Genomic DNA, 25,031 nt, shown 5'->3' on the forward strand with positions numbered 1-25,031 from the left:
TTCACTAACGAATTGAGAGCTTTTTTTTCTGATTATCGTCACTGATAGATGGTTTTCTTAAGGCTACACAGCTGTTTAGTCCACCAGGGCACTGGTGGCTCAGTGGTAGGTGTTTCGTCTGCCATGCGGAAGGCCCGGGGGGTTCAATTCCCAGCCACTGGATGCAGTGTCAGTCCCAAGCCCGGATAAAATAGGAGGGTTGCGTCAGGAAGAGCATCCGGCGTAAAACCTGTGCCAAGTTGTAGTGCGGACTGGATATTCCGCTGTGGCGACCCCTTGCCGGGAGCAGCTGAAAGACCACCACCAACAACAACAACCAACAACACAGCTGTTTAATCCCAGTCACATCTCTGGTCACCACACCTATTTCCAAGCAGACCACACAGGACCCTCCTGAGCAGAGAGCATTCCCTGATACATTCATGCGGTGAGTAACCAGAAGCAGGGTAGCAGGATGTGTCAGACAGGTCTATAGGGCAGAAGTATATAACAATTTGCTGGTTGTGATAAAATGATAAGACAATTTTTTTTAATGACTCACGTTAACCTTCGATCAGATTGGTAGACATGGATAGACAAAACACACACTTTTTACCACAAGAGGGCTCTAGTGGACATTTGAAGAAAACACAGTTGGCCGGGAAATGTCACAACTTGACTCCCCTCTGCTTGATGTGTGCATCAGGTCTTCTCTCCTCAGTGAAGCGCCCACTGAGAAACCTGTAAAAGCACTGGTTATAGGAAACATTATCCATAGACACATTAAAATAATTCAGGCCTTTAGGGGCATCGGCAGCTTTAGTCAGGTAGGGATCTAGAGGGTCAATATCACTATAAAGTGCAGTCGAGGCTTCAAAATTTCTATTGGTACAATATAAGAGAAAATCACAAAATAGTTCTACCTGGTCATGGACACAATAATGGACAAGTAGAGTAATTAAATGTTCATTGCAAGGTCATTATAAAATGTACATTTTAAGAAAGATATAATGCGGATAATAATAACATCAATTAAAAATATCAACCCAAAAGGATTGATGACTGTTTTTTTGCTAAAATTAGCATTTTAAAGAGCACATAGTGGACCTTCAGTTTGCAAAATTGATTTACTTGTTGAAGGTGACAGTATACTGTTTATTACATATATTTTGAATTTCTGAAAAGTTTTTTGTATTTATTAATATTTCACAATGACAAGTTTGACAATAATACTACATAAATGATACTGTATTTGTCATTTATGTTGACATACCTGTATATGTCTGGTTATTTATAATAAAACCTCTTATTTTTAATATATTGCAATGCTGTATGTCTATGATAACAGAGTGATGAAAACAACAACAAAGGCACTTTATATTGACTCAGCAGGGAAATCTTAGTGTATTAGGCAAACATATATTTTCAGAGACAATTCCTCATGTATGAGCTAATGATGTACACTTTTGTCGTCAGTCAGAGGTGTGTAATTGTCTTAGTGAAGACAATGTCCAAAGCAGTAGCATGTTCTGGTTCCATCTCAATGTAGCTTGGTGTTGCAACTTACAGAAAGTTATGATCACTGTTGAATGTCCATAACAAGTGTTAAATTCTCGAGTTTGTTTTAGTAACCTAATCAACAAAACATAAGACCATATCAAGCCAGCATCTTTGGTGTGAAGTAAGGACTGTTAATTATTAGGGCACTGAAAGTGCTTATTGTTAATGAATCTATTACTGGATAGGAATTTAACTTGCTGTGTTTAAAGATATGTAGATTAAATTAAATAAGTATGTTTCAGTAAATGAAGCTAATCTTCCTGGACACAGTAGGGGTTAATTAGAACATTATATAAGCCACTCATTGTTTTGCATACAGTTGATTAATAATAACATTCAGATTAAACATAAAAAGTATATTCATATTTCCACAATTTTAATTTCTCTCAGATTGCCTCAGGTCATTTAAAAAGACAACACACACAAAGTTTCTCACCTATGATTGGATCATTGTCTGATCCAACAGAATTTGACCAGACAACCGAATGCTTATAAGCAAAGTTGCACTAGTATGGCCTTTTTGTTTACCTCAGAAATATTGCTACAACAAAAAATAAATTGTCATAAAGCCATGCAGTAATACATCATGCTTTTGTTACCTCTTGGATGGATTATTGTAATTTTTTACTCCCTTGATTATTTAAGTAGGAACATAAACAAGCTCTGATTATTCCAGAATGCAGCAGCAAAATTTCTCACTAAAAACAATTTTTTTTGTGGGATGAGCCCAGTATCCAGTGGTTAACAAAAGTGGTCCACAACCGCACAACCAGTGAACTTGTGACAAGGTGATGGGCACACAGAGGTAAGCTATGTTGATGTGTATTGGGATTAAAGGGTAGCCTGACCCCACAAAAGAGCTACCGCCGCACAAATTATTTAAATGGTTAATGCTTGCTTTAATAGAAAGGTCTCAAAACACACAGCACATCACTAAATAGCTCCACACCGGTTAGAGTGCCAATGCTGGACCTTGTCTTTCACTGAAAGTGCTCACAATTGGTATGCAGGCAATACAGGATGGGTGAAAAGTAACTAGGCATTAAAAACTGGTAATAAAGTCCATATTTCTAATATAAATGTATTGAAACAAATCACATGAACTTTATTACATTAAAAAATGAAAGCAAATTTTTAAATGTAGGCACTGGTGTCAATCAGTTTCCTTAAACAGCTGGAGATGGAATGCACAGTCTTCTGAAGGAAGTAATTTGGGATATTGTTGAGAACCTACTGAATCTATGTCACCAAGTTCTCCAGCATGTAAAGCTGGAGAAAACCTCCTCCTTTGGTAGCCCCACAGAAAAAATAACATGGAGCGAGATCTGGATTTCTTGGAGGCCATTCATGAGGTCCCCATTGTCCTAGCCAATGTCCTAGAAAATATCTATTAAAAAAAAGTTAAAGCAAAACGTGGTGGTAAACTATCCTGCACGCAGATAAAATTAATAATGTTATCCTAGCCCTATATCATATGAATATTGCCTAGTTACTTTTCATCCACCCTGTAAAACTAGCCTATTGACAATAAAAGAAAGTGGGTTTGGCTGTTCCTTTACCTCATGTGGACAGTAGGGTGAGTATAGTTAAAGTTTTAGGAAACAGGCATGTTTGGATGCTGTCTTGTCCACTCTCACACATTCATTCAGGTATGTTGACAGTGGAGTGACTGGCTGGGTTATGTCCCAGGGAACTTATGGTCTACTAAAAGGTAGATGTGATTGCTGAAGCCATTTCCAATTAGCAATAATAAAGATTCTTTGGACTGCATTTAATACAATAGATTTTGCTATCTGGCTGAGGACTGCTGTTGCTCTGATACTTTTTGAACTAAAATTTACACAAAAAATTACACAACTGCATTTATGTTTTTAACATATATCACACAGATGAATTAGGGATTTATTTATGGTTGCACTTCCTGGTATCTCCTAAATGAGGATGGGTTACCTATATTAAATTGCTATACCAACAAAATTAAAATGAATCATGGTCAAAGAGGTAGATCTTAATAATGCAGAAAGTTTATAGTGTAAAAAGCACACAGCATTTTTGTAGTCATCATTTAAGTCCAAATGACCAACAAACATAAATTAAGAAGTGCTTTGTGACAGCGGGCTTAGACACAGACAAGGAGAGACAGAGACAGAGACACACACAGAGACACAGACACACACAGAGACAGACATACAGATACAGACACACACGCACACACACCCACACACAGACACACACAGACACACACACATGCTCCTTATTAATCAAAAATAGTTAAAACACTACACGCATTCAGCACCACGGCCAGCACCAAAGAGCAAAGAAAGGGCCGGCCTCAGAAACTCTTCTCGGCTGACAGCCTAATTCACCTCACCGTCTTGCAGACGTGACCGGGTCTAAAAAACCACCAGAAAGTCGAGTGTGTGAGTAGAATGTGGTATGTGCAAGCAACTCATGTGCTATACCTCACTAAGTCTGACTCTCCAGGAAGTGTCATGCTGACCAGGCAGCTGCCTAATAAACACACCTGCACAAGACATCATACACCTGCACAAATCTGCACAAATCTGCACAACTCCATGCCACCCAGACTCCCCACACCTCTTTCCTATTTTGACACTACCAAAATTGTAAATTCTGTCTCTCCCCTTGTGTAACTTTTTCTCCGTGTAACTTACCTTTTGTCCACGCTTCCTTAGTTATTAAGAAGTATCTGGCTCATGAAACTGTGGCTGACCTTCTGTGACATGATGAGAATAGAAAAAAGATCAAAAGGCAGAAAAAAAAGCTGTTGAAAAAATATATATGATAAATATCCAAAGAGACCCTAATATTAAAATACAATCATAAAAACGCTCACTGGCAATTTGCTTAGGTGATAAATGACTCCTATAAGGAAGAGAACTTTCTATCTAACATAAAATAAAGAAAGACTGCTTTGTTGCCTATAGTATTGCAGGCCTTGACCAAGAAATAATGAAATAAGATGATTATCTGGGCAAGAAATGCACAACACACAAAACTGTGCTGAAGATCTTGAGGTTTCCAGCAAGACAATGACAGTAAACACTTATCCAACATCAAAAACAATGATTAAAAAAGAGAAAATTACCTGTAAAAAAAAAAAAAGGCCAGAAATGATTGCTGATATTAAATAACTAAAACAATTTTCTAAAAATGAATTCTACTTTTGGCTAACAACTCTTTTTGAAGAGTGAAGAAATATACCAAAGAAGCGAGAAGATTCAAGATTCTAACATCCACACTCCAACTGATTATAAGGAAAGTGTACATTCTTTACTGTTTTGTTGTATGATTTTAAACATCCTTATGGTAAACAGATAAAAATGGTTATAGTTTGATTTATTTTGAAAATATATATTAAAACACATGGATGGCAATTAAGTTGACGAGAATTTTGTGTGCATACACCATACCTTTCCTTTCTATCCAGACAGAATAACTATGTACATTCTGAATAGAATGTTGTCCCTGGTGAAAATACATACATTTATATTAAATAAGGTGGAAAAAGGTGGTTTCACTTAAATTAATCTTGAGTGTCGTAGCACATTCATGTGCAGGGATGTTACTCTTATTTACATGGATTCACTACAAGTTGTATACACATGCATTCTGTTCTATTAGTGATTCAACTAATATAGTAAATCCCCTAATGGTGTTTTAATGAAAGCATTTCTGAGAGCTAAAGAAAAAGCATCTTATTAGAAATAGAGAACACACTCTAAAAGACTATAACATCACCATGCATAAATAAATGGTTTCCATTTTTTTATTGTTCAAACATGTATTTATACAGTGCTTTCACAATGACTTCATTGAAATTTCAATTGAGTGGTCTTTAACTATTTAAATAAATAATGACAATATCTGTAAATATCAATTTAAGATAGCTTTATGATTGAGCCATTTACATATTAATTTCATAATACCTTATATTTTTAAAAAAATGTAATTATTTTGAATATAAGCATGCATTGAATTAATGGCTTGCAGACATTAGCTACATTTCACCAGAGTACAGGGTGGTCTACAAACATAGCCTCCATGGACTACAACTCACAGCCATCACAGATTCATTACTGATTGTGCATATCAGTCAATTTAAAGCTTAGATGCACACCCACTTATTATGTATGGAAATGTTTTGCTTATTAACATGAATTCACCATGACATCTATTTACTTGCATTGGGTGTTATTAGTGATTCAACCAATAAAGCAACAGTGTTGTTTTGATGAAAATCCCTATGCGTTTGATGAGATAAGTAGCTCAGTGTATCCCTGAAAAAGACAAAAGCATTTTAAGTCTACATTAGGCAAAGGTCTCTTTTGAAGTATGCGACAGTGGATGGCAGACCCATCAAAGTAAAGCCACTTACAGTGGTCTGAGAATGGGTAGTCACAAAGCCAGATGAGGAAATTAAGTGAACCTGAAACATCACATTCACAGTGCTTTCTCTGTTTCTCTTTAGAATAGATAAAAAGGTGGACAAAATAATCTTTAAAATGAACTTGATAATTCATTTGCATGCACCATTTAGAAGGGAGGGCTAAAAGTTAATAGGCCGATTCCAGGAGCTGACGAATTAACTATACTGCACACACACACACACACACACACACACACACACACACTTAAAGGCACATAGGCAGCTGCATTTATTATTTTAAATCGTTTCACGCTGTATTGGTTTTATGCTGTGGTCCATTTGAATACCAAATACTGCAAACAGGAAAGTAGTAACCCTTCTTCTGTTTAAACCCAAAGAAAATCTTACAATTCTGTCAACTGTTGCTTAATTTGTCATTTGGACAAATGGACTGGACTGAGTGTGATTAGTCTATCTATTTTTGTTTTTTCCTCCAAAGGTAAATAAATCAAACTTGTTTGTATTTAAAATATTATATTAAATATATAATAATTCGCATATGCCAGGTGCTGGTGATGACATGCAACTCAGTGACTTGGGGTAAAAACTATCAGGCCCAATGTACATGAAATCTAGGAGCTGTTCCCCCCTGTGCAATCACATGCCATAACTTTTACTGACAGGCTGCATTAATCTACTCTATAGGCTAGACAGAATCAGTCCAGCATTACTTCTTCATACCAAACCGTGTGTCCGTGTTACAGCCATTGTTGGTGCTGCTGCACCTGGTCCTACAAAAAAATCCAAAAAGGAAAGAGAGGAAATTTATGTAGACTGCCACAAAGCCTATTACATTAAAAATTAGAATTGAATATAATGGTTCATAACAGCAAATATATACACGCTTTCGTTCTCCCAGAATGACCTTTTATGAGAAAAGGCTTACATTCATGGTATTTAGCTACAGGCTAATAACCTACTTTGTTATTCCTAACAAGCCCCAGGAGGAATACTGTCGAAATGTTAACAATCCCAGTGTTGTCATAAGGAGCTGGTACTGCACACAGCAATCTGCATAAATCCAATCGGCAAGCAGTAATAACTCTCACACATTTAGGTGACAGGGTAGGTATGTAACAACACCCAAACATCTAGATTCATGTGTGTGTTTTATACGGATGGCTTGCCTTGGCATATGAGAAAAAATGTTGCCACATTTTACTGCAAGGCCCAATGTGGATGTGGTGGATAGACTAGTCTCAGGCGGCCTGCATAAAGTAGCCAGTTGTCCAACTATAGCACTAGCCATATGCCTCTGATAGAGGTTGAGGTAACAAGGCTGCATTGCTGCATCTCAAGAACACTCTAATAAAGGCAGTGTAATACAATGTAAGAAAGAGTGTAAGACCAATTATGTACATAGTCATTTTGTATACGTGTTGAAGGTCTTGCCCTATATGTCTATGTGCACAAGAAGATGCGCAGGTGGTTCTCATTGGACTTTGTGGTTAGGACTAATGAAATATCTGATATGCCTGTCCTACAGGTCAGCCACAATTACTTGATGTACAATCAGTACACGCAGATGCACAAAGACAAACTCGTAATTGGATCACTTAGTCTGAATAAGTCAAGCTTATACTGTACAGTATATAGATTTTGGCCAAGAAGGTGACAGTTTCTCATTACATATACTGCACTCAATCTAACAGACTGTACTGTATTACATCATCCTAGATCAACAGGTAGTTTCTTTCTTTTTTTTTTTATTGATGAAGCACATCTTTTATAGGGTACATTTATATGTAACATTTTTATATACTATAAGAAAGATTCCATTATGCCTATGATTACTTAAATACCTATATTAATTAAAAATTATGATAAAATCCTTAAATATCGATATTAGAAACATTCACGGAATGAGGACACTAAAACTTCCATAAATTTTCATTTCATTTTTGTGAAACTGCGTTGAGACAATGACCATTGTTAAAAGCGCTATCTAAATAAAATTGAATTGAAATTTTTATTAAAATCCATTTTCATATTAAATCCCTCCTAGCACTTGGGCAAATGTGCCTTGTACAACCATATACTGTACATGTGTTGTAAAATATCAGCTCTTTCGCATGGAGTTAATAACTAGCAAAGATTAGCTAAATTTCATCTGATTAAAACAACACATTAAATCAGACATTTTATATTATGTTTATAAAATGCATGTATATGCTGTAGGTGTTAGACGAACCAAAAAAAAATAAATAAATTAAGAGCAAAAAATGCTTGTGCATGGTCTGTACAGTGCCACCTTGTGGCAATTCCGCTTGCAAGTCCCAAGACAGTTCTTACCTCTGTGATTAATTTGATTTCCTTTTTCTGGTGAAATTGAAGCTGCCCAAAGGGAGTTCAATAGATGCAGGGTATTGCATGTTAGTAACATTTCACACTCCTGATGGGAGCCAGGATTTCATTGCTGCATGATTTTTAGGATGTGTAAGTTTGCACCATATCCAGGTATGATATGTTTCTCCAACTCAGGAAATTAGTCATAGAGGAATACTTACAGCTAAAGCAGTAAGAAGGTTAATCATACAGTAAGTGTGTATCATTATTATTTGATAATGGGCGTGATGCATTAGTGGTGACCATCTTCTTTAAATACATGTAAGAAATATGACAAAAGCTTAGAACAACAACTGGCTTCCTAGCTGTTTTAACCCACCAAGCAGCTTTTACCCATCATCACATGAAGGCAGGGGATATTGACTACATTTGTTTACGGTCTTTCCACTGAAGAATGGAGGAACTTGTGTGAATAGAGAAGCCTCAATCTTTTTGGTGTCACATGGAGAAAACCATTCTGTACTCCCAGGCAGAGAATAATTCCTGACCGTCACTTATTTCTGATAGACACATAGTCTTGCACTGCTTCACTGTGGAAAGTGATAGAACAATTTTATGAGCTTATTGATTCTTGTGGCCTGACTACCTACTCAGTCCCAGGCAGGTTTCTAAAAGGATTTTTTTGTGTGTGACTGATTACACTGTGCTTTTAGCACTATGTGTTGGTTAATGTTGGCAAAAGAAAAAAGACCACAATTATGACACAAAATGTGTCAATTATACTATAATTTTAAGTAATTTTTGCTTAACCCCAGGCAGAAAAATAGTTTAGCTGGATCATATCCAAGAAACAGCTGGAATAACCAATAAATGAGATTTCACGCACCGACATACATGATCACTTTTATTTTTACCACTACTCTACCTGGAAAAATGTGCTTGAGGATGCCAGCCTTTTGCTGACCCTCTTTTCAAAGTATATTGAAAGCATTAACATTATGTAATAAAATGTAACAATGTAATGAAATAAACACAAGTACATACACTATATGGCCAAAAATATTCCCTCGCCTGCCTTCACATGCATATGAACTTGAGTAACATCCAATTCTTAATCCATAGGGTTTAATATGATGTGTAGCTATACATAACAGCTTCAACTTGGAAGGCTTTCTATAAGGTTTAGGACACTGTTTATGGGAATTTTTATCACTACTCAAAGCGCATTTGTGAGGTCAGACACTGATGTTGGATGAGAAGGCCTTGCAATCTCTGCTCTAATTCAGCCCAAAGGTGTTCTATCGGGTTAAGGTCAGAATTCTGTGCAGGCCAATCAAGTTCTTCCACACTAAACCTGCACATCTGCTCTAATTCATCTGCTCTAATTCAGTGTAATACAATGTAAGAAAGAGTGTAAGACCAATTATGTACATAGTCATTTTGTATACGTGTTGAAGGTCTTGCCCTATATGTCTATGTGCACAAGAAGATGCGCAGGTGGTTCTCATTGGACTTTGTCTTTATGGACCTTGCTTTGTGCTCTGGTACGCAGTCATGTTGGAAAGGAAGGCAGCATCCCCAAACTGTTCCCACCAAGTTGGGAGCATGAAATTGTCCAAATTGTCTTGGTATGTGAAGCATTAAGAGTTCCTTTCACTGGAAGTATATCGCTGAGCTCAACTCCCAAAAAAACAACCCCACACCAGTTCCCACATGACTGCGCACCAGCACACAAAGCAAGGGCCTCCACAGAATCCTCACCTTAGCCCGATAGAACACCTTTGGAATAAATTAGAGCAGAGACTGCAAGCTAGGCCTTCTTGTCCAACATCAGTGTCTGACCTCACAAATGCACTACTGGAAGAATGGCCATAAAATTCCATAAACACATTTCTAAATGTTGTGGAAAGCCTTCCCGGGAGAGTTGAGCTGTTATAGCTGCAAAGGGTGGGCCAACATCATATGAAACCCTATAGATTAAGAATCAAGATGCAAGAAAGAAACCAAAAACTTGAGTTAAAGTTGATCCAGTCAATGTAACACCAGAAAAGAATCTCAAAACATGACAAGAAAGAAACCAAAAACTTGAGTTAAAGTTGATCCAGTCAATGTAACACCAGAAAAGCATCTCAAAACATGACAGCTACAACAGCAGAAGACCATATTGAGTGCCAGGTCCGTCAGCCCACAGCAGGAATCTGAGGCTACAGTAGACACAGACTCACACAAATTGGAAACTTGATAGATCTGAACAATCTCCACTGCAATATGCAAGTGATAGAGAAAGAATTAAGCAATAACAGGGTAAACTAACCTACCTCAGTCAACAGTTTAGTGGTGGTATAATAATGTGGGGGAGATTTTCTTGGCAAACTTGAGGTCGCATAAATACCGATTAAACATCATTCGAATGCCACAGCCTATTTAGGTATTGTTGCTAACCATAAGTGTCACTATTTGGCCACAATTTACTCAATTAAAAATCAATATGTCCAGCACAATACTGCACCATGTCACACAACTAAGTTGTCTCAAACTGGTTTTTTCCACATCACAACGGGTTTAGTGCACTTTAACTGTCTCTAAAGTCACCAGTCTGAATCTAAGAGTGCCTTGGAGATGTGGCAGGATGGGAAATTTGCACCATGAATGGGTGGCTGGCATATCTGATACACAAGGATTTACACTGATCATGCGTAACATTAAAACTACATAGGCTTTGGGTTCCCCTATTATGTCACCAGAGCAGGGTGGATTTGGACTGCTGCACTTTCTTTTACTGAGGTATGGGTGAGCCTTGGGTACCCATTATCCGGTCAGCAGTTTACTGGTGTAGAGTTGGTGATCAATATTGTTCAGTTCACCTGGTGGTGGTGTTAATGTTATGGCTGATTGGTGCATCATGACATTGACCATAATCTAAGAAATGTGTCATTTGTGAGATTCATGCCATGAAAAATTGTGGCTGTCCTGAAAGCGAGGAGAATTTTTATGCTGTATTAGTATGATGTGCCTAATAAAGTGGCCAGTGATGTAGTTTTACTTAAATTTTTCATACTGTCCCACTCTTAACTGTTGGACTGGACAAAAGAGTGGGACTTAGAGATGAACAGAAAAAATAAACAGAAAAGGAATACAAAGTGAGAAATAAAAAGAGAGAAAGAGAGCAGGGGAAATGGAAAGGCTGTTATGAGAACTAGAGGTCCAGTAAGCACAAGGAATACAGCTGAGGTAATATAAATGTATTTTATTACCAAACGGGGCCTTGTGTAAATTCAGGTTTTCCTAATGGTGTCTGCACAATGCAGCGGTGTATTGACACGGAATATAAACAACAGGCAGATACAGTGGGATTATTTTTATTTCTTTTTTCCTGTGGCTGCCTCCATGTTAGCTGCCGCTTCCTCCTTCAGTCTCTCTTCACGCTGTCGAAGAAATTCGCCATAGTCTCCGGGTGACAGGCTGATAGAGCGATGACAAGAGGAGAGTGAGGGAGCAAGCGAAAGTCATAGCGCAAGAGGAGAGGAGGGTATCGAGAGAGGAGGTGGAGAATGAGAGAAGAGGGGAGGTGGTGGGGGATTGAGAGATACATCAGCATTAGATTAGAATTTCAAAATTCTTTTCAGTTCATTGAAAAACAGAACAAATGTCTTTTATGCATGCTTGATAAGTCAGGGTAGTTGTGCTTTAGTGACAAGGTTCATTCAGCCAGGAGCAAGAATGTCATCTTTGAGACATCTGAGACCTAGTTAACTAATGTAATGAGGTCCCGATCTCATACCCCTTCCAAATGCTAATAAATCACACTGGCACAATGCCATTCCAAACTGTTGTTTGTACATCAGTTAACACAAAACTGCTTTGCCAGAAGGTTAAAAAAAAACTGTGGCTATAAATATGTGCATAAATGTATTACGTAGCTCTCAATAAGATTCCTCATCTTTATTTAACTGTTAAATATGCAAACTATAAAAATGCATTTTAAACTAAAATCAGGGCGCATATTGAGTTGAATCCTAGGGAGCACAAATAATTTATTAAGGAGATAAAATACAAATGTGAAGAGGTTTAAATAATCACATTTTGATGGATCTACATTGATTAAAATCCCCTGTAGCTAATATTATCAAAATGCTAGTTTAGTTAGTTAAGTCATGCATGTGTGTAACACTGTATATACCTGTAGTAGAACTAATAAGAGTTTCTTACTCATCGACAACTTTGATGCCAAGTGATCTGGCTGAACCGATGATGCTCTTGACCACGTTCTGCATGGAGGCGTCCTGCAGCTTGAAGCACTCGTCCTGTGCCTTGACCTGTGCTATCTCATACACCGCCCTAACAGACACCATACCCGCCGTCTCATGCCCTGGTGAGAACAGCAGAGGCACAGAGCTGGTTAGGAGTGGAAAGATAGAGTCAGACATGGGGAAAAAAAAAGAGAGAGAAAAAACCCTAGAGCACAAAAGCAAAAGCATAAAAGTGTAACTGTGTGAGAGTGAGAACAGTACTGGAGGACTGTGAAGGAGGGGTGCGGTGAGAAAAAAAAAGAGGAATCTTCCGAGCTGTCAGAAGGAAAGAAGAGTGGATATTAAAAGAGCAGCTGTTAAGAGAGGGTGTAATTGAAGCAGACTTGAACATAAGAAAATGAAGCAACATTTACAATTCTCTTTCCTTCATGCAGCACCTTTTTGCCATGGATTTTCTCGGAATAAATTTGCTGCCTTTTCTGGCATGGCTCAGCATAAATATATCATCAATCAAAAAAATTCAATCTGAAGTCAGCCTGTCCATTCGTAAAACATAAGCTGGGACTGAGGCATACAAATGGGCAGCCAGGAGCTGCAAGAAGGCCATGACAATGTTTGACGACCACAGCGTTAGTAACAATGGGGCTAAACTCACCGGTTTTTCCTGCTCCTTTCTCGATGCCTGCAGCTTGTTTCAAAAAGTAAGAAACTGTGGGTTGCCCGATCTTTAAATCATACGTCCTATCAGGCTGTGGGGAGAAAAAAGAGAGATGGTTTAATGCTATCTCATCAATTAAAATCAGCAAATAACAAATTTACAATATGCTAAAAACACAGTCTGCACTACCGCTGCAGAGTTTCATCTTAGTAGCGCGCATGATTTTTCTATTTGACAAACTATCAAAACACACAACAACCTTGTTGCTCCTGTTTTACATAGATTTGCCTTTCGTTACATGGAGAGAACCAAGGTCTCTCCATGTAAACATCTGTCTATTACTGACACTTTGGCCTCAAACTCTACAGGTGAACCTTGCAAAAATCTAATTGCTATTCACAGCCTAAAACATCGTCTTTTGCAGGCTCCTTGATGTGTCCTGATCATGTAGGCACATCTTACACGCACGCACACACAAGTCTAGGCTGCTGCTACTAAAGCTTTAAGGCACGGATTAAGCATCACAGAGTGGATCAAAGACAATGAGCGTGGAGCAGACAGCCTAATGGGGCAGCTGGGAATTCACAAGTCCGACACGGCCGTGTGGCCCAGCCTGAATCGACTGCAGCCATCCAGCTAAACTCTAAAGCCAAAAACGTCAATTAAACACCGTAGTTAGCTGAGGCCAGCTAATCTTTCACTTTTGTCTCCCCTAATCCATCCGACTGCAAAAGAAAAACAGAATTGCTCCAGGGCCTGCTTTGCATTTGGCTGTTAATCATTATTGTTATTTCCTCTTTTGTTTTGAATGCCAGGACATTTCTTCACTAGCCATTTGCATAAAGGCAGAATCACTGAAGACGAATGGAAAGCAACAAAATATGTGAAACTATGCTGCGGGTAGCATGAAACATGCATGTTAAGTGGTGCATTAATAAATATAAAAGTCTTCTCCAATGAGACCAAGGAACACAAAGAAATGCTCAGGGTATTTCATCTTTTATTCCAGGCTATCACCCTGTGTTATATCCATTTTTCAAATTTGCAACAGATATAAATAGAGGCTTGATAATTTGTAAAAATTCCTTCCATCATGACAATTCAAATTTGACAATTAAGGTCAGCAGGTAGAATGCCCTAGTTAAGAATAAGTATTGTGCTATAAAAACATTTCAGTCCAACATTAAACATGGCTTATCCCACACTGGCAGAGAGGAGCTGCCAGAACACTCGGCTTCTGGAAGCAAGACCCAGAGAAAGTTTATCAATGTTGAAATAAATGTTGTTTATGATCACCACGCCGCGCCGCACACAGAGAAACATGGCCATTCACCAGCTTCCCCAGGCTTCAGTGAACCATGGTCAGGGTCATAATGTTTGAAAGGAAGAAATTTGGTCCAGCAGTGAAATTACTCATGCAGCAACAACAAAAAAGAACTACTGTGCCACAGTGCTCCAGGCTTTGCATAAGAGGCATGTACCATGGACCAAATCATTTAGTTCATTAACAGCATTTTCAGACCTTACCCAGAGCAACTTACATTTTATTTCATTATACATCTGAACAGCTGCGGATTAAGGGCCTTGCTTAAGAGCCCAACAGTGGCAACTCAGTGGTGCTTGGGTTTGAACCTGGGACCTTTTGAACAGTAGTGCGGTAATGCCTTACCCACTGAGCTACCCCTGCCGCATGTTTGTGGTGTTTGAAATGTCATCCTTTCTCGACAAGACATCACTATACAGCAGCAGTAATTTATTACTATTATTATTATTTTTCATATATATATAAATGAATTTTCAAAAATAATGAAAAAAAAAAAAAGATAAATTTTTATTGGAAATGGTCTTGAGCTCCATTGGTCTTTCACAATTGTTGGTAATGGATTCTTCATGCAGGGCCTGAGACTCTCCTGTTCATGTGTTCAGTAGACAGCTCAGACAGATACGCACACATGCCTGATATTTTCATGTGGTTGCAAAGCATAGTTTGTGACTAGAGTCACATAGTTTGTGAATAGAGTTGGTGTATCTGCAAAATGTATTCTGAGAAAAACTACCCCAACACCAAAACTCAAATACAAGACTTAAATCTAGATTGAGCCTTTAGGCATCATTGTATACATCAATTGGTTGCCAACCTACAGTATACTGCATTTTGTACAGGCTTTTTTATCAGTGAATTCACAACTCATGATTTCAGCAAACACATCAACAAGATAAAACCCATAACCAAATAATTTAGGAAGACTTGTGTCGCCTGCACCCTAAACGTGCTACTTCTTTAAATGCAGTGCACATCTATGCTTACTAATAAAGGTTCTGTAGAAGTTTGGTTAAATTCCCATAAATAGTTTAAGACAGGATTTAGAAACGTGTGATGCAGTCGAACAATGCTGACGGCATATGACAGACAGTGATCTACTGTATATGCTTTGCGGGCATGCTAAACAAAGAAAGGAAAATAAGACCACAAGCAAAGTAATGCGAAGACACAAGTTTAATTCCTGGAAATTGTGTACACTGGAGAGCAGGTGCATATTGTGAGTTTGAGGAGTAATTCTTTTTTTTTTTTTTTCTTTTTTACCAGGTAATACCAACACCAGAATCTCAATAATTCAAAAAACATCACTTGCATATTTACAGTACATAGACATAAACCTCCTGCAATTTCCACAGTAAAATTCGGAAAACATGGAAATATTATGTAAAATAGATAATTGGATACCATTCTCTCTTTGTGTGCTGTTTAATTTATATATAAGCTGTATATTTCTCTTACATAATGAATTCTCTCTTGCTCTCTCTCCACCCTATCTGCAAGCCTGGAAGGCTGCCATTGTGTTTGTGCATAAAATGGACTGGCAGATGGAGGGAGATGGTGAAGGGAGCTGTCATTTCATACGGATCTTGCATATTATCCCTGAGATAAATGGTTAAATGGTTCTTTTCAGTCAAAAACGTCTTTTTATTTATCACAACTATGCCAAAGTTACCTCCCCAAGGTTAATTAAGTGGCTATATTCTTGCTGATATCTGTTGTAAAATAAAAGGTTGCTTAAAAGGACTGGCAATTTTCTTTACTTAGTTAAACATATTTATACCAAATATTTGGTGATAAAAGTAATTGAACATAGGAATGGAGTAGCCTTTGCTTAAACGCACAAGCGCTGCACAGATGTAAAAGTGATTGTGCTACAGGGAACTGCATTCTGAATGTGGGAGGAAGAGCAATGTAGGATGAACGTATTGAACGATAGTTATAAATCATCTCAGGAATATTGCTGTTTAATTATTTATTTAATCTACTTATTCAGAGTGTTAGTCTTATTTTAACCCAAAGACAAATGAAAGTGTTATTTCACGTGCGATGGGTTTTCAGCAGTCTAACCATTTTAACATGAAAAACAACTAGATGGATAGACAGACAGACACTAAATTAATCCCGAGGAAAATTCCAGACATCCAGCGGCAATGGAGACTGTAGGTTTGTGGAATTAATTGCACATACTATGTAGTATATAGTCCTACATAGTATACATCCTATATAGTCAGTAGATATGAGATAATGTGAAAGCTGAACAAAGTTAGTGCAATGGTAAAAACACAAAACTACAAGATATATAAAGAATATAGATTTAAGGAAATAAGTCACAATTAATAATAATAAAAAGAGCATAAATGAATAATACTAATAAGTGAAATGAAGTAAAATGCAGTGCAACCTTGATGTACAATTGTATTTATGACTAAGCGACAACTAAAAGAAGAAAAGAAGAAGCAGAAGAAGACAAAGTGACAATAGTGCAAATAGTAATAATGACACATGCGCAAAGAACAACATAAAAGTGACACTGACTGAGTCCATGCATATTGGCACAGTAGATAATATTGACAGTATTGAGCAGACCATGAAACTAGATGATGAGCGAGTTATGTGGGCAGCACTGTGATGTATATGGTAGAAGAGCCTTAAGTCTACAGTAGATCACCCAGTCCACATTGCCATGCCACGGTATAGAGGTGGCAAATGGTTCTGGGGACAAAGAATTTCCGGAGTCTGCCCATTGATGCTTTGCAACAGAGGTCTTCTACTGAACACACTCTTCTGTTAAAATACTATGTGCAGTGGGTGGTCGGGCTTGGCCATGACGGACAGGTTTTTTTTTATGTCGTCTTCTCCACTTTTTCCTCAAGGGAGTCCAAACCAACCACAGAATCAGCTCTCCTAACCACCTTGTTCAAACGCGTTGCATCCCTGCTTTTAAGGCTACCTCCCCAGCACACTAGCGCACAGAAAAGTACCCTGGCGATGACTGACTGGTAAAACAACTGACTGATGAGAGTCTTCATAGCCAGTTGTGGGATGTTTCTTAATGATCTCATAGCAACTAGATAAAAGGTCTGGCATTCATTCCAAGTGTTGAATTCACATTCGGAAGCTGCACATAGAAACTCTTAATATCCAGTGTAAAGGGGTGAAGATGTAAGTAAAGAAGGCATTTCATTAGACTGAACAAACAAAATAGGAAGCAGATTGGCCCTGCTTTTAGGGGAAAGTATGGCATACTTTCACTCGCAAATCAATCGTAGGATAGCACAATCATGGGCATCTGTGAGCTCATGCAAGTAGAAGAAGGTGGAAAGTATTTTCCTTAAAAAAAGGCCATTTTGCTGCCCCCTAACTGTGGATGAACATCAATTTGAAAAGATATGGTTGGCTTCTATCCTCCACTTTCTTGGAAGAAGCATGTTATAGCATTCACCCTCCATGGTTGGTAGATGTCACCTTGAAGGTGCCTGAAGATAGGTGGGAATCAGATACAATTTAATTAGGGAGAAAATAGAGGAAGGGAAAGGAGAAGGAACACCCTGGCAAGCTCAGCAACACCAAAAGGCCTTGAAGTCCACAGAAGATTAAATGACTAAAATGGAGGATCTGCTGGATGATCAGCAGAATTCTTTCCTTAGTGAAGAAATGGCCCTTCAAAACAAGCCTAGAACACTCTGGAGGAAACCGCCGCAACATTGAGAAAGTTTACAGTCAAGACTATGTAAATGAATGAACATATATTAGTAACATGCAAGAACAGAAATGCCAGATTATATTTGCTTTAAAAAAAGTCTGCTCAGTTCTAATACAAGACTAACTTGTAATAGAATTATTCGAAGAGAAGAATATGGGAAAAGGAAAGAAAGGGATCAAGATCAAAAGCTCCCCACGTCATCTGTCAAAAAGATAATGGAGGAAGTGTTATGGCATGGGCATGTGAGCACATGCTTACAACATGGGTTGTGTAAAATAATGGACAATGGACAACTGGAAATGGTGTGAAATTTTTAACAATTAAAATTCAATTGCCATTTTACATAAATTATCAGTATAATTGATTCTAATCAATCATTGTCCCATCAATATTGTTTCCTGATGAAGTGACTACTCATGCAAGTATCAGGATGAATTCTGAAGTGCATAGAGCTATGCTCTATACTCTGCATTATACTCTCTGCTTCAATTCAGTCAAATCATGCAAAACTGATAGGGTGTTGCTTCACAGCACAGATGGATTCTGATATGAAGTGGTCATTTAATCACATATTGATTGCTTCATTTCAAATCCATTGTGGTGCAAAAACATCTACCAACCCCCCCCCCCCCCCCAAAAAAAAATGTGTTACTGTTTAAATATTTATGGACCAGAGTATATATATGCAAGTCTCCTAATATGAAATGTTCTTGCACACGATTTTTATTTATTTATATATTTTTATTTCAAACCCAAGGTTGCTGTGAAAATACATAAGCAAGTCGAATAGAACCAGACCTACATAACAGCACTCAACTTTTTTTCTTTGGCATCATCTCAAGTTTGTAGTCTATCAGAATCCATCCGATACAACCAATGAACTCAAGGAGGAAATCATGTCTACATGTAGCTACATCAGTTCTGATACAGTGAGAAATGTTTAATGTTCTTGTATTCATCTTATACACAGGAGCTGTAAAGTCAGAGGCAGTCAGGTTGAGGATCTGCTCTAATTTATAATTTAAAAAAAAAAAAAAAAAAAAAAGATTTCCTATAAACCCAGACTTTTGGACTACCTTGTGTACGTGTGTGTGTGTGTGTGTGTGTGTGGTTGTGTGGTTGTGTGTCTGTATGTGGGCTTTTAGAAATTAGACAGTTGAGGATAAGGAAGAAGTCTTTTTTTTTCAGTCAGACTGAACAACTTTTTTATTTTGTGCCATGATACCCAGTTTCTTGTTCTTGCCTGAAAAAGCGAATTCTGATGTGATCTTCGGTTGTTGTGGCCCTTCCACCTCAAGGTTTGATGTGTTGAGTGTTCCGAGATGTTTTTCTGCTTATAAAGCCATAAAGAGAGCTTATTTGAGTTACTATACACTTCCTGTCAGCTTAGAACAGGCATTCCTCTTTTTATCTCCCTCATAAATAAGGTGTTTCAACCTTCAGATTCTCCATTTGCAGGATTTTTTTGGTTTTTCTACACCATCCTGTATAAATTCTAGACATTGTTGTGTACAAAAATCCAAAAAATACCAGTGTTTCCCCACACTTAGAGTATACTTGGGGCGGCATGCTGGTGTAGTGGTTAGCACCGTCGCCTTGCACCTCCAGGGTCCAGGTTTGATTTCTGGCCAGATTCGATTCCGGTCTTTATATGCGTGGAGTTTGTGGGTTTCCTCCGGGTACTCCGGTTTTGTCCCACAGTCCAAAGACCTGCAGATTAGGCTAATTGGCATTCCTGTTGTTAATTGGCTAATTGCCTGTAGTGTGTAAATGTGTGTGTGTTTGCCCTGCGATGGATTGGCACCCTGTCCAGGTTGTACCCCGCCTCGTGCCCCAAGTCCTGGAATAGACCCTGAATACAGGATAAAGCGGGCAGACAATAAGTGAGTGAGTGAGTGAGTGTACTTGGGTGGGTCGCCCAGGTATATTATTCACAAATACGGAAAAAAAACATTGCATTGTGAGAAAAGTCATTGGTTAAGGCCTCATAAACTGGGCCCGCAAACGTAAGGATAATAAGTTTTATTGTGTTAATCAATTATCGCCATGTGATGTTAAATGATTTTACAGAAATTAATGATTTATATGTTAGCCCAACAGAATATGCTTATCTATAATATTTATTAAAAAATAAATGTTATTCATGTAATTCATAGAAATGTAATTCATATTAATAATAATTAATAATTAATAATAATGAAATAAATATTATATAATTTTTATTATATTATTATATGTGAGCCAAATAGCATGAAGCGATTAAATGATCCACCTTATATCCGCCTTATATAGTTCCCTGCCAAAGTTTTTGGAGTACATAAAATGACACATAAAATAGTGCATCAATATCACTTTGTGAACATTTGTATACATTTTTCTATGATACAGCAAGATATGATATGGGAACAGATGATATCTCATAATTATAAGATATTATCTCATAATTATGACTTACTATCTCATAATTATAAGATCCTGATCTCATAATTATGACTTACTAACTCATAATATGACTTACTATCTCATAATTATGAGATATGATCTGAGATATGATCTCATAATTATGACTTATTATCTCATAATTATGACTTACTATCTCATAATTATTATATGACATAATTATAAGATAGTAAGTCATAATTAGATATGACATAATTCCTGCGTTTTTTTTCTTTTGTGAATTCAATGCGCTTCCGTAACACTGCTCTCGAGCTAACAGAATAAACAGGTAGGTACTCGGGCAGTGTAATGCCTGCTAATAATGGAACGATTGTGGATATTAAAAAGGATAAGCAAGGCGTCCTGACGATTACGCATACTCAGCAGATAAAATTCTTTTGTTTTTTATTAAAACCCAGCAAGATTAACACAACTCAAGCAGCATAAACCCGTGCAGCAAAACAGCACTAATCAATGACCGATTAAACAAACCGCTTATAGGGACCTAGACCTGCGGAAAGTCCCATCACCCCGTGCATTTAGGCTTTCTGACATGTCATGCAGAACAAAAGGTATCTTTACTTTTAAAACTTGTAAGTCTTACAACAGAAAATGGTAATGACGTCACAAAAATGCAGAACATATTTGCTCATATGTCATATACCGTATATATTTATTAAAACATAGAAATGCAAAAAATGGCTAAAATGCTCTGGGTTTTAGGGGCTACATGCTCTGACATACAGTGCCATCTTTATATACAAAACAGTTCTTAATGTTTTTACTCCATCTTACTCTTCACATATGATTAGAGGGAAAGGTTTGCAGGTTGGATCTCTAAAATGTGAAATTAATATAAATATCAAATAAATCAAAATATTGTATAGGTAATATGTATTTACTGTTTGTTATATGTAGTAAAGCACTTTTGTACTGGAGGTGATGCTGGCTCGTTCCACTGGCTACCACTGCAAGAAAAATTTCACACCTCTGGAAAACACTAAATACCCCAGAGAGATTTTAAAGTCCTAGAGATCAAATTTCCCCTATTCTCATGTTTGATGTGCACATTAACTGAAGCTCTTCCCCTGTATCTGCAAGATTTTATAAATTGTGCTGCTGCCACATGATGGAATAACCTTAGTACAGATGCTATTTTTACAAGAATAAATAATTCTTCTGCTACTAACAAATATAATCTCTTGCACATTTACATGCTGAAAATTGCTTGGCATGACAGACTTCCAGATACAAGTGGATTTTATTTAATGGAGCCTATTTTGGTTGACCTTCTGTGGCAAACAGCACCACACTATCAAAAAACCACACTATCAAAAAATGGCCAGGATTTTGAGAGCCAGTAAAAAAAAATGTCGGTTTAAAAATATCACTGTATGGTGGATTTTGAAGGTCACACCAGTGAATGAACTGTCCCATCCTCAGTCTTGTCAATTTCTGACTGCACAAACGGGAGAAAAATGGTTTGCACAATAATAAAGCCCTTGGACAAATATCAGGAACTCTAACACCAGCATGCAAAAAGTTTTATTTAATATAATATTATCATTAACCCAGAAAAACGAGTGGATCATTTCTAAGTAGTCTCCCACCAATTCCATTCTTTACCTTTATAGTAAAATCAGTGTATCTTTCAAACTAGCATGAGATAGTTGATGAGAAAAAGAAATCGTAGACACTCCTTCCCTTAGAAAATATTACATTGCTCTGTCAGAACATTACTAATATGCTTTGAACAGCACAGGAACAACAGATCCTGACTTTTTCCTGCTTTTGGCATTTACAGCAACCATCACTCTGGGGCATTGAAGTTAAAACAAAAATGTCAAACCTTCAGTATCTGCCATGTGAAGCCCTAGATTGATATTACAGCAAAACAAGATCAATAACACCTGCTTATTTACAGCAAATTATTATTATTTTTTTTACTTCCCTCCAGATATGCAGGTTGAATTAGGTGACAATGACACAGTGTAAAAAACACAATTTACTTAATGATAATACATGCCTACATCTCAAAGACCATGAAATGCCTTCAAGAGATGCAAAAAATACAGAAATGGGCAACGCAAGAGCTTCCCCTGAGGCTCTCAGACAGAGCGGTAAACCGGAGAAGTGCTAAATGAAATAAATGAAAAAAAGAACATGCTTTAGGAACTTCTCGTTAGTCAAGCAAGCCCTAAAGTTTAAAATGAGCAACACTTATGAAATAAACAGTATTCCTGAACACCTTCAGTATAAAACCTCTCAGCCTGATACACTGGCATTGATTCCACATGCAGCACAGTGCGCAAGAATGCACCTTTACATAAGAGATTGAGACAGGCTGTGACTTTGTCCATTAAACTATTTTACCTGGTTGGTGAAAAATAAGCAGAAGTGAAGAGAAAGAGAGAGAAACGATTGCATGGGGAGAGACAGAAAAATAAGTGGTGTCAGGTAAGGCTCTCCTAATGCACCTAAGACACAAATCATTCAAGCTGCTTCCATTACTCTACAAAGCACTGAAGTAAGTACATTACTAGTATTAACTCCAGGAGCTGAAATGATAACAGTGTCTTTGGCAAATACACTATAATAAAGACAAGTTCACGCCAGGTGAAACCTATGTGCTCTGCATTACGGCGGCTACTAATTTCAAAGTCTGTGCACTGCAGTCGATTTCAGTCAAATCGATGATTCCATTTGAACATAATATCCATGCAAGCTTCAATCTACACTTTAACATTCATACTGCATCAGTGGCTACTTATAACAAGTGGGTTAGAACCATATATGAGCATCTCCAAGGACTCATATAAATGGAATAAATGAACATGGGCCAAGGCAGACAATGATAATTTGCCACAACACCAGGTCCTTGTGGGAGAGCCTACTGAACAATGTGATTGAATTTACAATGCAAAATCAAATGAAAGCTAATTTAAATAAATTGTTCACATTTTACCTTGACATTGATCTTGATGGGAAGAGGGATGCCTTCTTTGAGGTCTTTGGTTTTCTCATTGAAGTCTTTACAGAATGCGCCTATTGGGATGCCTCGCTAGAATGACAAAATAGAAAAACAGGAAAGAAGACTTTGTAAACAAATTTTCAAGTCTAAAAGGGGCAGAAAATACAATAATATGATAATGGTATTGTGGTAAACTATGTTTAATTCACTCTCTTGAGATATCACAGGCATCAGTTATCCTTACATCTGAATTGGTACCTAGAACATTGTAGATGGCCGACTTGAGGTGACTTTCATTTAAGGAATATCAATTACCTGTTAGAAAGGCGGCATAGTGAGTGTCAATCATTCAATAACTTATTGGTGCACTGCAAGTGCCTGTGCATGCTTGGCTGCCTATGTTAGCACAGGAGTGGGAGAATGGAGAAGTCCATTTAGCCAAGAGTGAGGGAGAGAAAGACAGAAAGTGTGAGTGAGAGTGAGTGTGTGTGTTTCTGTGTGTTTAGAATATGGCAGTCATCATGCCTGTGAGACATGATAAATGAGATCCTTGTTACTGCTCCTTGCCAAATAGAAACTAAATGTACAGCTGACATAAAGTGAGCACTGGCTGTTCCTTCACTTCAACGTGGGTGGATTTTTAGTGACTCTAGTTCACAGGCCACAACTAATCAACAATTTAATTACAGTACAGAAAAAAAAGAGTCACTCTGACCATGTGACTATTTTTTTTTTACATTGCTGTAAGATTTACAATAAAGGTAAACTCTGAATTCCTGAACCAAATCATTTACTGTCAGCCTGACATGTCAGAAAAAAGTCAGCCAATTGTTGAGAAAAACTGAGCAAGGCAAATGGTTTTCAATCAAAAAATCATTACAGAAATTCAAGACCTAAGCCACCCTAAATCATCTTTGCTGCACAAGGTCATTACAAGGTCATTCCCATGCAGTGTTTAGTTTATCTTTTGTATTATTTTTGCACTTTGCACATTTTTTTACATTCAAATTAAAAACTTACTTTAATTATATCTGTCTTTAAATATTTTATATATATACAGACGTTGTAAAACTATGCGGAAGGCATCTAAAATATGCAATGATCTCATTTTACCAGTTGATATTAAGATGTGTCTGCTACTTATGCTCTGTAAAGCCTACATAACGGCTCAAATCTAAGGTGCTGTGAATTGTTATTTTGAGGCTGGTAACTCTAAATTATCATTTTTTTCTTGGCAGTAGAAGTAAGTTTTGCTCTTGCTTTCCTGTGATGGTCTTCATTGCATCATGGTGCTTGATGGGTTTTGCAATGCACTTGACAATAATGTTCTTGCAAGAATTATTCCAGAAAGGCTGACCTTTATGTCTTAAAATAACAACCGACTATTGTTGTTGTCACATAATTACCTAATGCC

General features: G+C 37.5%; 1 protein-coding gene across 1 annotated transcript in view; it reads right to left on the minus strand.

The window, feature by feature from the left end:
• Window positions 1–11,507: 11,507 nt before the first annotated feature.
• The window catches only part of mrpl11 (mitochondrial ribosomal protein L11), a 59,612-nt gene continuing 46,088 nt past the window's right edge, over window positions 11,508–25,031 (minus strand). The window contains exons 3-6 of the mRNA XM_053505090.1: window positions 23,612–23,707; window positions 13,181–13,274; window positions 12,485–12,644; window positions 11,508–11,737 (exon numbers count right to left, since the gene is read on the minus strand). Coding sequence (XP_053361065.1) covers window positions 11,635–11,737; window positions 12,485–12,644; window positions 13,181–13,274; window positions 23,612–23,707 — 453 coding nt within the window. The 3' untranslated portion in view covers window positions 11,508–11,634. The remainder of the gene's footprint in view (window positions 11,738–12,484; window positions 12,645–13,180; window positions 13,275–23,611; window positions 23,708–25,031) is intronic.

This window comes from Clarias gariepinus, chromosome 10 (assembly GCF_024256425.1).
Source record: "Clarias gariepinus isolate MV-2021 ecotype Netherlands chromosome 10, CGAR_prim_01v2, whole genome shotgun sequence".
In the NCBI taxonomy this organism is placed as follows: Eukaryota; Metazoa; Chordata; class Actinopteri; order Siluriformes; family Clariidae; genus Clarias; species Clarias gariepinus.